This window comes from Lynx rufus, unplaced genomic scaffold, assembly GCF_022079265.1.
Source record: "Lynx rufus isolate CCGP_SWC_20201006 ecotype Redwood Valley unplaced genomic scaffold, mLynRuf1.p SCAF_16, whole genome shotgun sequence".
Classification (NCBI taxonomy): Eukaryota; Metazoa; Chordata; class Mammalia; order Carnivora; family Felidae; genus Lynx; species Lynx rufus.
The window spans coordinates 30,329,356-30,346,482 of NW_025814830.1; the positions used below are offsets into that span (position 1 = coordinate 30,329,356).

The 17,127-nt window shown below is 49.9% G+C and overlaps 2 protein-coding genes across 3 annotated transcripts; one reads left to right on the forward strand and one right to left on the reverse strand.

The window, feature by feature from the left end:
* Window positions 1–275: 275 nt before the first annotated feature.
* On the forward strand, window positions 276–8,767 carry ARL2BP (ADP ribosylation factor like GTPase 2 binding protein). 2 transcript variants are annotated; one of them, XM_047078463.1, is made up of 6 exons: window positions 276–590; window positions 1,252–1,313; window positions 4,019–4,125; window positions 6,511–6,596; window positions 6,809–6,905; window positions 7,352–8,767. In XM_047078463.1, exons 1-6 carry the CDS (start codon window positions 553–555, stop codon window positions 7,451–7,453), a joined length of 492 nt encoding a protein of 163 aa, XP_046934419.1. In that variant the 5' UTR covers window positions 276–552; the 3' UTR covers window positions 7,454–8,767. The 2 variants fall into 2 exon arrangements, with proteins under 2 accessions (XP_046934419.1, XP_046934420.1); XM_047078464.1 differs by having other exon boundaries at window positions 7,428–8,767.
* Window positions 8,768–11,525: 2,758 nt separating this feature from the next.
* PLLP (plasmolipin) lies at window positions 11,526–16,375 on the reverse strand. Its single transcript, XM_047077400.1, has 4 exons — window positions 16,322–16,375; window positions 15,252–15,425; window positions 12,773–12,895; window positions 11,526–11,642 (listed from the first exon to the last, which is right to left on the reverse strand). Exons 1-4 carry the CDS (start codon window positions 16,373–16,375, stop codon window positions 11,526–11,528), a joined length of 468 nt encoding a protein of 155 aa, XP_046933356.1.
* Window positions 16,376–17,127: the final 752 nt, after the last annotated feature.

The following is a 17,127-nucleotide window of genomic DNA, read 5'->3' on the forward strand; positions in this document are numbered from 1 at the left end:
CTTAACTTCGATTCCTTCCTCCTTAAAATGGGGGCGATGTGAGACTTAACCCCACACAGGGAGAGCACCCAGTAACCCCTAGGCTTGCCTCTTGAAGCCCAAGGAGCTTCCCTTCGCGTCTCTCTATCCCTTTCCTGGCTTCCTCTCCCTATCTTTGCCCCGCCCCCGGCGTCGAGCAGCGCGCGCCTGTGATTGGCTCTTGGGAGCCACGGGGCAGCGGATGGGGTTGTGGTGGCCATGGTGACGGGAGGCGGGGCGCGGCGGTTGTGGGTAACTGACGCCTGTACTTCACGGTGGCTGCGGCGCGCGTGGAGAGGCCTGGCCCCGCGTGGGGCCGAGCCAGCGCGAGGCTGCCGCCGGTGAGCCTGAAGCACGGGCCACGCACGCAGGGCCCAATCTTTTGGGCCGTGAGCGGCCGCGGCGTTGGCGGCGAGACCTCCCAGATGCCGGTTGGGGCTCTTAGGAGCGGAGCGCAGGCTGGGCCCGGGCCGCGGGCGGGATAAGAGTCCGACGGGCCTGCTCGCCCCGCGCGTGGATGCGGCGGCGGCGGCGATGGACGCCGTAGAGGAAGAGAGCTTCGCCCTTTCCTTGTGAGTGACGCCGTCGGGCCGGGGAGGCCTCGGCTTCCGCCCTGGGGAACGGGTGTCCTCGAGGGGTGGAGTGGGGGTGAGGGACCGCCAAGGCTCCTCCCTAGTTCCCGCTGTTGATTGTGCGGCTGCTGTGACCTCCGGGTTCAAGCCCTGAGGACGGGAGTGCGGGGCGAGTGTCTCGCGGTGATCGACGCCTCCATCACAATTCCCCCGGCTTTGACCCTGGTTTGAGCTGCCAAGGTCCGACCACGGGTCAGAGGACCCTTCACCACCTCCACCTCCAGGGACTTCCAATCCAATTGTCCCCTGGCCAGTATCTCGCTCGCGCCAGTTTCACGCTCACAAGCTGATAGGTGGGGGGTGATAGCGAAGATGCGGTGAGTAAACCCAAAGGAAATACATAAATACGAGGAGCCTTAAGATGTGTCATGTGAGCCTTTGCTCCCTTTATATGTCCCTTTTGTAGTTCCTTGTGTCATAACAGGTTTTCTGAAAATGGAGCCCTTGAACCCTAATGTCACAAAAATACGTTTTCTTGTTGAAGTTGGGTGATGGGAAGTTCATTTTTCTGCCCTCTTTTGCACCTGTGTGAAAGTGTCTCTAATATAGTTGTTTAAAGCGAATTATTTGAAACAGCACCTAATCCAGGTATATTTTTCAGCTCTTCCGCCTCCGATGCAGAATTTGATGCTGTGGTTGGATATTTAGAGGACATTATCATGGGTAAGCTTCCTTACCACAGTCTCACCTGTGCTCTCTCTAGTTCTTAGACCTTTGCAGCTTGGAGGGTTAATTTTGAGAGAAAACAGCAAGCTGCATATAATTTTTAATGTAGCACAGACTCAAGTGAGATTAAGTGGTTTTAGAGGCAAACGTTCTCCTTGTTTTAACAAGTAATAATCATAATTATTATAGCTGTCTTGTAAGGCAGCTATCCAAGTAGTGGGGCCCTAGACGTTACGGACCTCTTGGCAAAACTTCAGGAGCGACTTATTTCAAAGAATAAGAGGAATTCCATTTTTTTTGGTTTTGAGTTTTAACATTTTTGTGCCATAAACCACAGCATAGTGCCATAATCATAGCGCGCGTGTCCGTGAAGAAAATAAAATGCCATACTTCCGCTGGTTCTGTATTTTCCTGGGTTCTGAGTTCCTATTCGTGCATTCATTTTTTGGTGTGCACAGACCTGCTAAGTAACGAGCGGTAACAGGCACCCGAGGTTTAAGACAAATGTATGGGAAGGGGAGACTCTGAGAAAATTTTTGTCTGAGTTTTCTGAGAATTAGGCGAAAAAGAAACGTTTACTGTGGTGGTGCTAGTGATGTTTCTTAGTCTAGTTTAGTCTGAAAATCACTGACCCACACGTTTGTAATCTTCAGGTCCCAAGAAAGTTCATGCCCTTAATGCCTAAATACAGGTGTTTCACCATTAAGCCCTTGTCCTGTGTGGAGGTGAAGATTTCTGGGGAATACTGAGGAATACCTTGAATTCTTTTGTCCTTTGCTTACCCTGTGTGCCATGGGAAAATGAGCCTTTTTTGACCTCGGTGTTTACCCTAAAGTCTAGGTCATTTGTGAAGCTTTCCTTTTATTTTTAGAAGTAATTATTGTATGCACTTGTTAAAATTCCCTGTTCTCTCACGTTCAGGTGTTTGCTATAAGCCAGTCTTTCTACCAACCCTCATCTGAATTCCACCTGGCAATCCTATGCGATAGGTACTAGGATCATTCTCATTTTCTAGTTGACAAAACCGGGGCTTAGAGAAACTGAGAAATGTGCCCAAGGTCACACAATTGACGTGGCTGAGCTAGGATCAGAGCCCGTGTGCTTGATCACTACGCTGTTCCCACCACAGCTGCTGAAATCATATTCAAATAAGAGATCCATTTCATTCCGTTGTGGGAAAGGAATGTGATGGAGTTCCCAGGCCACCCCGTATGGGTGTGTTTAAAATGGACTCAAGGATGGTGGTAATGGTTGTACAACAATGGGAATGCACATAATGCCACCAAACCACACTTAGGGGCGCCTGGGTGGTCTGACTCTTGATTTCAGCTCAGGACATGGTCTCACAGTCGGGGGCTCCCCACTGGGCATGAAGCCTGCTTGGGGTTCTCTCTCTCCCTCTGCACCCCCCTCCCCCACCTCTGTGCCCTCTCAAAAAAAAAAAAGTGAATTCATGGGAATGCAAATTGGTACAGCCACTCTGGAAAACAGTATGGAGGTTCCTCAAAAAACTAAAAATAGAACTACCCTACGACCCAGCAATTGCACTACTAGGTATTTATCCAGGGGATACAGGTGTGCTGTTTCAAAGGGACACATGCACCCCAATGTTTATAGCAGCACTATCGACAACAGCCAAAGTATGGAAAGAGCCCAAATGTCCATAGACAGATTGAATGGATAAAGATGTGGTATATAGAGACAATGGAGTATTACTCGGCAATCAAAAAGAATGAAATCTTGCCATTTGCAACTATATTGATGGCCCAGAGGGTATTATGCTAAAAGCAAAGTTAGAGAAAGACAAATATCATGTGACTTCACTCATATGTGGGATTTAAGATACAAAACAGATGAACATAAGAGACGGGAAGCAAAAATAATATAAAAACAGGGAGGGGGACAAAACCTAAGAGACTCTTAAGTACAGAGAACAAACTGAGGGTTGCTGGAGGGGTTGTGGGTGGGGGGATGGGCTAAATGGGTAAGGGGCTTAGGAAGACACTTGTTGGGATGAGAATGGGGTGTTATACACAGGGGATGAATCACTGGAATCTACTTCTGAAACCATTATGGCACTATATGCTAACTTTTGGATGTAAATAAGATAAATAGTAAAATAAAATACTTAATGTGTTTCAAACTATCAGGAACCACAGAGGTATGAGAGTAAGGATGTAGCTAGACTCTTAATAGAAGGCTTCACCTCCCCTGCCTTTCCTCGAAGACTCATTGATGTGGAATACTAAATACAGGACTTAGAAAAATGTGATATTATGTGACTCTTGGTTTTTTAGCATACTGCATTTGATATGTTTCTTAAACTTTATGTGACATGTTAGAAGGGCTTGCAACAAAAAAATAATTTAATGTTAGGTATATTTTACCACTATTTTTAAAATATTAATATTTATTAATAAAAAGACTGGGTTTTAAAAATATTAATATTTTTAAATTATTAAAATATTTTTAAATTTAAATATTTTAAATTACTATTTTTAAAATATTAATATTTATTAATAAAAAGACTGGGCTACTTGAACATCGGCGTCCTATTGAACACTTCCCTAAAACACTGTTAGCTTTCCCTCTCCTAGAGACTGACCATTAGGAAGCAGTTCTGCTGACATAGAATTTGGCCTATTTATAAATCAATGGTTTTTAATCTCCGTTGAAAAGAATAAAGTTTTCCTGTTGTTCAGATGACGAGTTCCAGTTATTACAGAGGAATTTCATGGACAAGTACTACCAGGAGTTTGAAGACACAGAAGAGAATAAACTGACCTACACACCTATTTTTAATGAATATGTAAGTGGTTTTCTGTTTCTTTCCCCAGAGATTAGAATTTCTTTAAAATGTGAATTCAGAATCCAAATATGTTGACATTTCGGGCACCTAGGTGGCTCCGTCAGTTAAGTGTCCAACTTCACTCGGGTCATGATCTCACGGCTTGTGGGTTTGAGCCCCACGTGGGGCTTTTTACTGACAGCTCAGAGCCTAGCACCTGCTTCGGATTCTGTGTCTCCCCCTCTCTCTGCCCCTCACTCACTTGTGTTCTTTCTCTCTATAAAAAAAAAAATAAGAAACGTTTAAAAATTTTTTTAAGATGTTGACATTTGGAGGACTTTAGAAGCTGCCAGGAATTGTAGTTAGAATCTCCCATTGCTGGGGCGCCTGGGTGGCTCAGTCGGTTAAGCGTCCAACTTCAGCTCAGGTCATGATCTCACGGTCCGTGGGTTTGAGCCCCGCGTCAGGCTCTGTGCTGACTGCTCAGAGCCTGGAGCCTGTTTCAGATTCTGACCCTCCCCTGTTCATGCTCTCTCTCTCTCTCTCGGTCTCAAAAATAAATAAATGTTAAAAAAAAATTTTTTTTTTTTTAATAAAAAAAAAAAAAGAATCCCCCATTGCTTTCTTCTGCAGTTCTTGAGGGTGTTTGATGATTTTTGTCCAGCTCCTATTTTTATTTCTTTCTTTTGAGGGAAGGAGAAAGAGTGAGCATGGAAGGGATAGAGTCCCAAGCAGGCTCCACACTGTCGACTGTGAGATCATGACCTGAGCCAAAATCAAGAATGGATTCTTAACTGACTGAACCACCCAGGGGCTCCTCCAGCTTCTGTTTTAGAAAATGCTTGGCTTGATCAAAATCCCGTTTTCAGTTACAATATATGGGTTCGCTAAACCTTGCATTCATATACTCTGTGTGTGTGTGTGTGTGTGTGTGTGTGTGTATATATGTGTGTATATATATATAGTATACCATATGTATATGATATTCATATACAATATATTGACCTTTTGACTTGCACACAATACAGTTAAACAACATGGGGACTAGGGGTGCCCACACCTGCACAATTGAAAATCCACGTATAAGGGTGCCTGGGTGGCTCAGTCAGTTAAGCATCTGACTTCAGCTTAGGTCATGATCTCACAGTTAACAGGTTTGAGCTCTGCATCGGTCTGTGTGCTGACAGCTCAGAGCCTGGAGCCTGCTTTGGATTCTGTCTCCCTTTCTCTCTGCCCCTACCCTGCTCACACTGTCTCTCTTAGTCTCTCAAAAATGAATAAACGTTACAAACAAAAAATATTAAAAAAAAAAAAACAAAACCTGTGTATAACCTTTGACTCCTGAAAAACATAACTACTAATAGCCTATTGTTGACTGGAAGCCTTACCGATAATGGAGATAGTTGATAAACACGTATTTTATATAGATACTCTGTACTACTGTATCCTTACAATAAAGGAAGCTAAGGAAAATGTTACTAAAATCATAAAGAGAACATACATTTATGGTATTGTGCTGTACTTATCAATACAATAAGTGGACCGTGGAGTTCAAACACTTACTGTTCAAGTGACATCTGCGTTTTTTTTTTTTTTTTCTACTGTGTAATCTAATCAGGTGCACATGACCGTTAGGTAGAAGCGAAAACCAAGGCTAGATCCCCAGGAGTTTCAACTCTGGACCCTTGGGCCTTCCCATTGTGCTGAGGCCTCCGGTAGCCTCCTAGAACAGTCTCATCTGAGAAGAGGTTTGAGCCTCGAGAACTTTCTTAACCTTAGAAGCATGGCATACCTGATGGTTTCCCCAAGTCAAGCCTCAGCTTACAATGAGGAACCTGTGATTACCTCCAACAGTATGCTTCTTTATATATTCCTTTTTAAACGTTTTTTTAAATGTTTATTTTTGAGAGAGGGAGGACCCAGAACCCCAAGCAGGCTCTGAGCTGTCAGAACAGAGCCCGACACGGGGTCCAAAGACACAAACTGCGAGATCGTGACCTGAGCCGAAGTCAGACGCGTAACCAACCAGGGGCACCTGTACGCTCTTTTTGCACAGATTCCATCTACCCAAGAAGAAAGGCCCCGCTTTGTTCCTTACTTCCTGCCGTGGGGGGTGGGAGCCCTGCTGTTCATGGTCTCTACCTACATTAGCGCATTCATCTTGTCACAGGGTAATTACCTGCAGATGCCTCTCTCCCGTGGTGTGCCAGGGCACATGCTCACTGAGGACAGGAGCTCACTGAGGACAGGGGATACTAAAGATACTTCTCTTTAGTATCCCCTGTGCTCAACATGGAGCTTGGCACATAAAATAGGCCCTCAGGAAATGTTTGCGAACGTTGGAGGCTAGGCTTTCTGAAAAGCCGCCTTGTTTTCCTAAAACCAAGATCCTGTCCACTCTTACAGATTTCTTTGGTAGAAAAGTATATTGAAGAACAGCTCCTGGAACGGATTCCTGGATTTAACATGGCAGCTTTCACGACAACTTTGCAGTGAGTTGAACTTGACTCTGCATTTTTGCCTGTTTTCCCTTTCTCCTTTACTCTGAAAAAAGACCTTTTTTTTTCATTGCTTGATCATGAAGGTTTACAGCCCTTGGCGGTTAGGTCCTGGGTGGGAAGGCCCTTAAAATCTGCAAATGGAATCTTGAAGGGACAGAATCTGTTTCAGTCTTCCATGAAACAGCCATCCTTTTCTTTTGCAGGCATCATAAAGATGAAGTGGCTGGTGACATATTTGACATGCTGCTCACGTTCACAGATTTTCTGGCTTTTAAGGAAATGTTTCTGGACTACAGAGCAGTAAGTCCCTCTTGCTTGTGTCATTAGCTACATGGAACCATTGAGATAGTTCCAGATAGTTCCTAGTAGACCAGCTGCCATGTTTCTCCCCATGACTGGCCAATATCAGTCTGGCAGCTAGCAAGGTGTCCAGAGTGAGCAGCTGCCTGTTGGGCAGGACCCAGGTTCCTCTTAAAGTAATCCCTAAATAATCAGAGGGACAAAACCAAAAAGCAGGTCTAACTGCTTTGCCTTTCTTATAAGGCAGACTCTTAATAGGAAAAAGAGGTATTTTTCAGTGAAGAGAGGTATACTTTTTATGAGTGACTGGGCCAGTGCTGAACAAGAATGCAAAATAACCCCCTTCCACCCTCCCTCCCCCTGTACCATAGGCAGGGTTTGGAGCTAGGAAAGGACTCGTGTTTTTTCCCTCTTCCTTGCCGCTTGGGATTCTTTTTCTCATGCAGGAAAAAGAAGGCCGGGGACTGGATTTAAGCAGTGGTTTAGTGGTGACTTCATTGTGTAAATCATCCCCTGTGCCAGCTTCCCAGAATGATCTGCGACACTAGGCCCTGCCACCAGGCAGAGATATCTTCCTGGACGTCGCCAGCCCCATAGACTGGAAGAGGCTTTGGCTATGTGACAGAAAACATCTTGGAAAGACGGGCTCTGTTCCACAACTCTTTGCTGACGTTAAGTATTGATGGGTCAGAAGACAGTCCATCTGACCCTCCTAGGCCCCTGAAGCACCTTGTGTTCAGTAATCCTAGCACTCCTCCCCAAGTAGACCCCTCTCTCAGGCCTGAGTCAGGCTCCTCTGGAGCAAGCCTGAGGCCAGCATCCCCCCGGGGACCCCATCCCCAGCATAAACGTTGGTAGGTCAGCATCATTTGGAAGAACCCACCAGCTCCACCCCTCTTTGGCCCCGCCTGTCCATCAGGCTTTTTGTGTGCTAACAGCTTCCTGTATGCATCAGTTTCAGTCCTGCAGCCTCAGAGGGGTTTCTACCCATGTGGGAACATTTCTCTAGGCTGTTCCTTGAGACAGCTGCCCTCTGCAGCAGCTCCCATCCCAGCTGGTCCTGGCTGTAGGAATAACCGAGAGATGCCCCTTACCTGAAGCTACCTGTGAAAATCACTTCCTTGTCTTACAGTCGGCAGTCCCTGCATCACTCTGTCTTCTGCTGGTCCTGATGTAGTCTGTTTCTAGAATTCTTTTAAGCATTTATAGATAACTATTTTTATAGATGAATACTCAGGCTAACCTAGTGGCTATAATCTTGGAGCTTCCATGATTACCCACTTAAAGATCAAAGTATTATATACTGTGTGCTTTTTAGCTATTAGTGCTATGAAAGCAAAGATGCTTTCTATGTTGGTGTACCTAGTTTACTGGGCACCAGTGAGTGTGTGCTTATGCTGGAAGTAGGCTAAAAGGTCTCCCCTTTCTTACAGCATGTTAAGTGTTCGTACAGGTTTGCTAAAACTTTACCCTTCTGTGTAAATCAGTTTGTTAGGTTTTCTGTTGGAGTAGGGCCTCTGCAGTTCCTTCCTGTCCAGATCTCCCTACCAAGGCGGTGTTCTGCTGGGTTGGCTCAGCATGAGTAGGAGAGCGCAAACAGCTTCACTAGTCATATGTATGCCTTGATTTAGCAGTGTTTCATAGAAATCACCAGAAAACATGGATGTCACATCTCTAGAAAGACAAGACATAGTATTTCAATTCTCAATGTGTACCTTCCATATATTTTTTTTTCTTTTTTTTAAGTAAAAAGACTATACTTATAAACTTCGGTTGGCTGTTCTGGTCTTAAAGTGTGAGCTGTAGACTCTTTCTGTACTGATGCGTGGCACTTATTAAATACTTTTGTACCATGAATATACTCGGAGGTGCATTGCAAGAGCCGTCATTCTCCACGAGTCCCTCCCCTTTCTTGGCTATCACCCCTGCCCTCGGGGTCACTGCTGCTTTGGTCCTTCAAAGCCAGAGGCCCTCGCAGAGCCAGCTTTTTCCATTGCTGCCCCTCCTGGCCTTGCTTTCCCTTCTTGCCCTTTTTCTATAAAGGGCTACTCACTGTAGGCTGGGCATGTCCGAAGTACTTGATGAAGACCTGGTTGAGAAAACCCATGTATGTGGACTTAACGAAAAATGAACAACAGCAGAGGTAAACGGTTCTTTTCCACTCAGAAAAAAAAAAAAAAAAGCCTGTTGCTTACTATTAGCAGATAGGCTTTCTGATTTTATAAAACCAGAAACCTGTCTCTGTCCACACAGGGACTTCCGTCATCGTGTGCCACCTTTGGTGGGGCTCAGGGCTGGCTGGGATGAGAAAGCCCGCCATCCTGCCCAGTCTCCGTGACAGCTGCCCTGTCATATTGCTCAGACCTCCTCGCCCATGGGAAGCACAGACCCTTCAACTGCAGGGTCTGAGGATCGGGGAGGCATCGGCCTCACCGAAAGGTAGTTGTTTGAGGAAGCATGTTAATATCCGCAGTGCAGTGGGCTGTGTGTTAGCAGGTTAGAAACTGATAAGACCTTGCCTAGGACTTTGTTTCCTCTTAAGCCAAAAGAAAATGAGTTGATCTTAACACTAAACTCCCTCCTTATGGCTTAATCATGGAATGACTCCCATTTATCATATTCTGAGCCACTTGAGAGTAAAAAGCGATCCTGTTAGTATCCACACCAGGACAACAGGCAGGCCGTGGGCCTGTCCCAGGCTAACCAGGACATGGGTGTCTGACTTAACCCCGTCCCTCTGTTCTGGAGCAGGTCCCCCACAACTGTTGGACTCAACAGTAGCCCCCACCTGCAGGGGATCTGCCCCGAGACACCCCCTCCCCGTGGATGCCTGAGATCCCGGATAATACCGAACCCTCTTCACACTGTTTCTCCCTGTACGTCCACACCTGTGACAGAGTTCAATTTAGAAAGGCATGGTAAGAGGTTAACACCAAGAAAATTAGAACAGTTACAACAATATACTGTAATAAGAGTTACATTACGGTGGGCTCTCTCAAAATATCCTACTTCCTGTACTCTTGTGATGATGGGAGATGAGGTCTGGCCCCCAGGCTGAGATGAAGTGAGGTGACTGGTGCAGCTTGACCCTGCTGGTAGCCTCAGGAGGAGGACTGCCTGCTCCCAGGCTACTAGCTGACCGCGAGTAACTGAAAACGCAGAAAGTGAGAACGTGGATAAGGGGAGCCTATGGACTACTGGAGTTACATCCTAATTATCCCTGGGTTTTTGCAAAAGGACCAAGGGGTGCCCAGAAATGCCCTCCCCTCAGCCTACTTACTATCCAAAGCATGTGTGGCAGAGAAACATAAGCTCGGTCAGGAGGACTTCCTCTCTGTGGTCTGCTGCCGGCCCCCCAGATCCAGCCTGTTATTCGCGATGATGACTTGATCTCTGAACTGCACACTTTCAAGGCAGGGGACAGGATGGCAGTCTCGCCTTCAGCAAGGTGACCTTGATGTGCCTAAAGCTGGGATAACTGACTGGCTTAGTGTTAAAAGGACACCATTCTGAGAATGGGGGGGGTGGGGATCTATTAAATCTGTCAGGACAGCTGGCATGAAGGGGAACTGTCCCTGGCAAAGAAAGCAAGCAGGAGGGTACTCAGGTGGCCTCAGGTCAGAGTAGCAGCTGGGGGTGCTAAGTCCAGAACCGGATTTTGAACCTCCCAGTACAACATTTAGCTGCGGCTTCCTGGGCTGTATAAGCGTCTAGAACCATGATTACCCAACATCTTTTCCAAATAGGTTCTTCCAGCTTTATTTTTGTAAAAAACAACAAAAAAAACCCAAAGAGAACCAAGTCACCAAGCACGGGACAACTTACCAGGCAAGGTCTTGAGTCCCTCCCTCCTCCATGTCCCATGTGCCTAATCAACAGCGTCCGGGAAGCAGGTGGCACGGTTAGCTTTTCCCAGAGGGGATATTACAAACAAGGGCTTGGGTACAGGACGGAAACCTGGCCAGGTTTTTAATCGCTGAGAAGTTGCTTAAGACCGATTGCTTTAAATAACTGGTATGTTTGAAATGCAGGAAAAGGACGACCATGCTGTCAGAAATCCTAACCCTCTTTCCACAGATGACTCCCTAGAAGCCACCTGTTGGCTTGAGGGAGGGAGGGTCAGGTCAGAATTTCGGCTGAAGGAATGAGGCCGGTTTCTGAGAGCTCGCTCTGCAGTCCCAGGGCAAAGACTAAGGTAAATACGCGCGGCTTGTTAGGCTTATTCTACGGTGGGCCAGCGGCTGCAGGTCTGGAGTCCTCGTTAGTGTATTTAGTGTTGGTGAGAAGACTGGGCTCCAGCCTTGGACACTGGAGTCTCTAAAGACAAAGCGGAGAGCCCCGCGTCCCCCGTCACCTTCCACTAAATACGGGGGACGGGCAGGTGGTGTCAGCCATGGGCCTCTCTCCAGCCCAGGCGCTTGCCGACTTGGGCCAAACCAGAGGAAGGATCCCGATTCCGTAGGAGCGCTGGGTGAGCCCGGGTCTGAGGAGCAGAGCGGAGCAGGCGTAGTCCCTTCCAGGCCGACTCCACAAAGGGCTCGGGCCTCGGGCTTGCAGGCCGCCCCGCGCTGTGACCCAGCTGCAGCCTTCAGCCCTAAGGTGGGCCATGGCACAGGTGGCCTAGGCATAGCCGCCAGCCATCTGACTGGTGGCTGCGTTGCTGCCCACGCCCCGCCAGGCCTGGAAGCTGAAGAAAGCGCTCACTCCGTAGGCAATCATCACTAAACATGCAAAGAACTGAAAGGAAGAAGACACCAAAGCTGAGTTGGTGTGCGCTGTGGCACTGGGGGGTAGGGTGACAGGGATCCGAGTGCCAGACAGACCGCCTCAGACCCACAGACAGCAAAACCTTGAGCAACGCCCCTCCATTAACCAGAACAAGTTGCTCTAGCACCCGCACCAACTCCAACTTAGCCATACTTTCCTATAGCAAGTGTCTGGGGGTGCCGATGGGTGCCAGGTTCTGGGGCTGCCGACATTACATTCTCGCGGGGGAATCTATTAAGAACCACGCAGGCAAGGTATGTCAGACTGTGATGAGGGCGACTGGATGATGTGCTAAGAGTGACCGAGGGGTAGGAGCTAGTTCACACACACATCAGGGATTTCGTTTTAAAAAGACAACACTGTGATTCCAGGCAATCTTCTGGAATCGGTTCATAGGTGCCCTACGCTAGCACCGGTGGCCATTTTCAGAAGCTCCGTGTCTCTACCACGGATTTCAAAACCATCTTCTTCCTGGTCTAGCTCCTGCCCTACCCTGGACTTCCCCTAGGTGTGCTCACCTCTCTGAGCCTCAGTTTCCTTGTCTGTCCACAGGGACTACCAGTCCCTGTCCTCCTCACTGTGGGAGTCAAAGGGTCCTGTGAGGAGAGGTCTGTGTGGGGCCCCTTGGAGTCAGGCAGGACAGGTGTGGCGGGGGTCACTGGTATTTTACTGGCTACCTCACGGGGAGCCCAAGTTTGGCCTTTCTGAGAGACCCTGTAAATCCCCCCAAATGGTTTAAGCCAAAAGGTTTTGCAAATGCCCCTTTCAAGAAGGGCCGACAGTTTTTAACAGGTCCTCCCAGGGGGCATATGACTGTCAATCAGTATGGAACACCCGGGTTAACAACAAAGTTCAACGGTTAACCCAGAACTTCATTTACTACCACAAAGTACTTCCCAAGCATTCTGGTTCCTCAAGGTTTTACTGTTAATTATGGAAGACTGAAAGCTCAGCTTCCCTGAACCCCTGAGATGATAACTCTAGCGGTGGCGGATGCTGGCCTCAGTCCAGAGAGTGGTGGGAGTCCTGGGGCATAGACTTGGTCTGGCCCGTCTCCCCTGTAACTAACTGCCAAGGGCGCCCCGGGGAACCATACTCACAGAGGCAGCCGCACGCTGGTTATACGGCCGGGTGCCCTTCAGGGACGTCAGCTCGACGGCGGCAGAGCAGGTGATGAAGGCCGTGATGTAGAGAACGGTGGCGCCCACGTTAAATATCATTAACTGGGGGGCGGGGGGAGGGGAGAACAGGCTTAAGACAGCAGACTCTTCCAGGAAGCGTGGAACCTCTTGGTTCCCAACGGCACCTGCCTTTAGTAGCCAGGACCGGGGCTGGGGCTCAAGGAAGGGGAAGGAGACCTGGGTCTTTGCCACTAGAAGGGAAGTCCACATGGGGTCAGGCCGGTGGCCATCTGAGCTGGGAACGTAAACACACCTAAGGCTCAGCGGGGAGGGGACACTATGGGGGAGGCCCGAAGTGATCTGGTCAGGAGCAGCGGCGGTCCCAAGAGGCAAAACCCATTGCCAATGGCAGGAGATTGAACCAGGGCCACGCTCTTCCATGTTGGCTCAGCACAAGCTCGGCCCTCCCTCTTGGCACCGCAGGCCTTGGTCCTGAGGCTGGGCCTGGGAGCACCTCACATCCCTCTCTACCCCGGTGGGAGGAATCTATGTCTGCCTTTTGGCCACATCTTTGGCTCAAGGCCCCCCATGTCAAATGCCAGGGTCAGGACCCCGCAGGGTTCTGGACCAGACTGACAGGGAGGACCCTCAGCTGACATTCAGGCTGAGTCCCATTTCCCCAGTGCTTGGCCCCTGGAGCCAGTAAACAAGTCTTAGCAGACACTGCAAACTGGGGGCCCTCAGGCATGTCTGGTTCAACCTAGAGATTTTTTTTTTTTAAACTACCAACATTCTAAGAGCACCTGGGTGGCTCAGCCGGTTAAGTGTCCGACTTGATTTCGCTCAGATCATGATCTCACACATGGGGCTCTGTGTTGACAGATCAGAGCCTACTTGGTATATTCTCTCTCTCTCTCTCTCTCTCTCTCTCTCTCCTCCCCCCACCCCCTCGCTTGCTGGCTCATTTGCTCGCTCACTCTCAAAATAATAAACATTTAGGGGCGCCTGGGTGGTGCAGTCGGTTAAGCGTCCGACTTCATCCAGGTCACGATCTTGCGGTCCGGGAGTTCGAGCCCCGCATCAGGCTCTGGGCTGATGGCTCGGAGCCTGGAGCCTGTTTCCAATTCTGTGTCTCCCTCTCTCTCTGCCCCTCCCCTGTTCATGCTCTGTCTCTCTCTGTCCCCAAAATAAATAAACGTTGAAAAAAAAAAATTAAAAAAAAAATAAACATTTAGAAAAAATAAAGGTTATTTTCAATAAATAAAAATCACCAACATTCTAAAATTAGATTTCATATGAAAACCTGAAGATTTCATATAACACTTTCAATCCTAAAATATCAAGAGTTGGCACCAGGGGGCCTGCACTCCCGCTAACAGTAGGAACTAGGAGAGGTGGCTCCCTATGGACAGGTGGATGCGGGGTCTCCGGAACCCCTCCTGATCTACTTCACTCACTCATCTTGCCCGGGCCCTGTAGGGTGCTGGTGGCCCCCGTCCCAGACAATGACCGTCTGGCGATCCCAATCCAATCTTCTCTGGATGCAGTCAAGCCTTCCCTGCCCTATCTGCTAATGGGCCCAGGAAAAGAGCGTCCTTCCATCAACAGCTGGGGCTAGAGCCCCAATCAGGGACACTGAGGCCTCGCCATCTCGGGAGATCTCTTTCTTCAAGGCTCCTGGGACACAGAGCAAGGGCTGGATCCCAGCCAGGAAGTCCGGCCACCCCTCCTCATCCCAGGATCTTCCCTCCAAGCCCAGCGCCCGCCACGAACACTGCCTGGCTCCTGCCAGTGATGTCAAGATCTAACAAACCCGGTCTGTCTTGAGGATGACTCACGTTTCCTCGGTTTAAAAAGTCATTGAATTCCAAACAATGCCGCCTAGTCCCAGCCTCGCTTGTCTTACAATCATGTGCCTCTCTTGCCTCGCTGCAGAGCTGAAAGCCTCAGACCCCAGCTGCAGGGGTTTTCCGGGTCAGAGAAAAAAGCCCAGCAGCTCTCTGTGTGTCTGGCCGGGGTCCTTCCTATGGACGCTCTCAGCTCTGTGTCCCGAGGAGACTGGCCCGGACGAACCTGGGACACCACCCTCTCCCAGGCTGTGAGGGCCTCGTCCCGGGTAATTCCGGACAGCTCAGCCCAGCCTCCAGACACAGGGCTGCCAGAGTCCGACAGACCCTTGGCAACACGGGAATCCCCACTGCCCCCCAAAAAGGAAAAATACTTTCAAGATCCCAAATGGCCTCTGGGCTCTCCATTCAAGAGCTCCTCACTTCTACTCCCTCCCACGGAGAAAGCCAAACCTGTGTCCTCCCTGGTTTGTGGCCATCAATCTTCCCTCCCCTACTCGGCCCTGCAGGCTGGCTGAGGGCCAGCCCCCACGAGCCACTCCTCACGGAGGGAGAGGGGTCAGCCTGGAAGCACCCCCGCCCCCCCTCCCCCGGCTCCCACCCGGACTCACCACCAGCGGCCAGGGCACCATGTACAACTTCATGTGCAGCTGAAACAGGTAGAGGATGAAGAAGACAATTGTCACCAGCCAGAGGAAGACAGCAACGAACATGACCCAGCCGTAGGCTGGGTACAGGTGGTACGGGGTATCGGCAATCAGGGCCCACACCAGCAGCCCCAGCACCTGGAGGGACGAGACAGGGCCAGAGTCCCCCAGAACCCCCACCGCTCTGGCTGGAGGCCACAGGGCTCCCTCTGCAGGACACATTTCTCATTTAGTCGAGAAAAATATTTATCTGGCTCCTACTGTATACCACCATGTACCAAATCCTCAGGTGAAATGTTACATACCGTGGGACACCTTCCCTGCTCCTCCAGTCTGGGTTCTAGAACGTTCTTTTGTGCTCTCATGGCCCCCCTAGGCACCTACCACCCAGGACTGGGATACTGTTTCCTTCCCAGCCTTTGAGTTCCCTGGGGGCAGGCCAATGACTGTCTCACCCATAGCTGTACCCTGGCAGCCGGTACCTGGGCTCAGTAAGAGCTGCTGAAAGGTGAAGTCGCCATCCTTGAGGGATGGACACAGTCCAACTTCCAGAGGTGGGAAAACCCACAGCCTGTGCTGTCCTCCCACCCAGGGCCTCAGGGCGACTTCCATGTGACACCCTACCAAGCCCTTCCCACCTTCTCTGACTCTCCTAACTGCCTCTCTATATAGGTGCTACCATCCCGTTTCTCAGGGAGAAACTGAGTCTCACACCATTCCCACATGGCAGGGTGGGCTCCAATATCCCTGCAGTGTGTGAAGCAGCTACCGGCATGGACCTTGCAGCCCACTACCTGGTTTTAAACCCTGCTCCCTTCCCAGCTGTGTGACCTTGGGCAAGTTCACGACCTCTCTGTGCTTTGGTCACCCGATCTGTAAAATGAGTATAGTGACCATACCTACCTCACAGGGCTACATCAAGGACCCGTAAGTTCACGTATATAAATGGGTACAACAGACGTTTGCTTTTATTATTCCCCGCTGGATACACTGCCCTCCGGGCCACGGGGAATTCTGCGCAGACAGGCTGATACCGGCTTGGGGAACTTGGCGGCGTGGGAATGAGCAACGGGCTTGCTCTGAGGCATGGCCCACGAAGCTCAGGAGAGCCCACAAGCAACACCTCACATGTAGCCATCCCCGCCTCCTCCATACCTCTCCTACCCTCTTCCTTGCTGCCCAAGACCCCTAGGCTGAGGCGTCCTCCCTTGTCCCCAAGGGCATTCTTTGGAATCCCTGGAGCTAGGCATGACTCAGGTCTGGCTGCTGAGGCAGGGAGGGTCTACCATGGGGCTTTGGAGAAAGGCTCCTTTGCTGATGAAGATGCACAGAGAGGGCTGCCCTCTTCTTCCTCGGGCGGCATCCAGGCACGTGGCAGCAGGCCTCGCAGTGACCTTGCCACAGCCTGAGAATGAGCAGACCGTCGGCTGGATCCCAGAGAAGTGCCTCAGAAGCAAGATCCACTTCTAGCCGCTGGTCTCAGAGACAAAAGTGCCCCCCTCCCGCCCCCCAGGCCAAAAGCTCCTCTGCCGGCCAGTGCTGGGCACCTGCTAGGCACCCCCACCGAAGCACCCCTGCCAAGGACCAAAAGGGAGGTTTCAGTACCCATCCCCCTACACTTGGGGGGCAGGGCAGGAACGGCCTTAGGTGAGTGGGCCCGGAGTCCGGCAACCCCTAGAGCGACCTGCCACCTTCCCTTCGCGTCCTCCTGCCGCTCCGGCACAAGAGGCTGGGGGAGCGTGTGGTTGATTGGCGTCCCTCCCACAGCACCGCTGGAAAGTGGGAGGTGGAGCCCCAGGCCTGGGAGCCAACAGCTGGGGGTCAATCCTGCCCGTGCTGT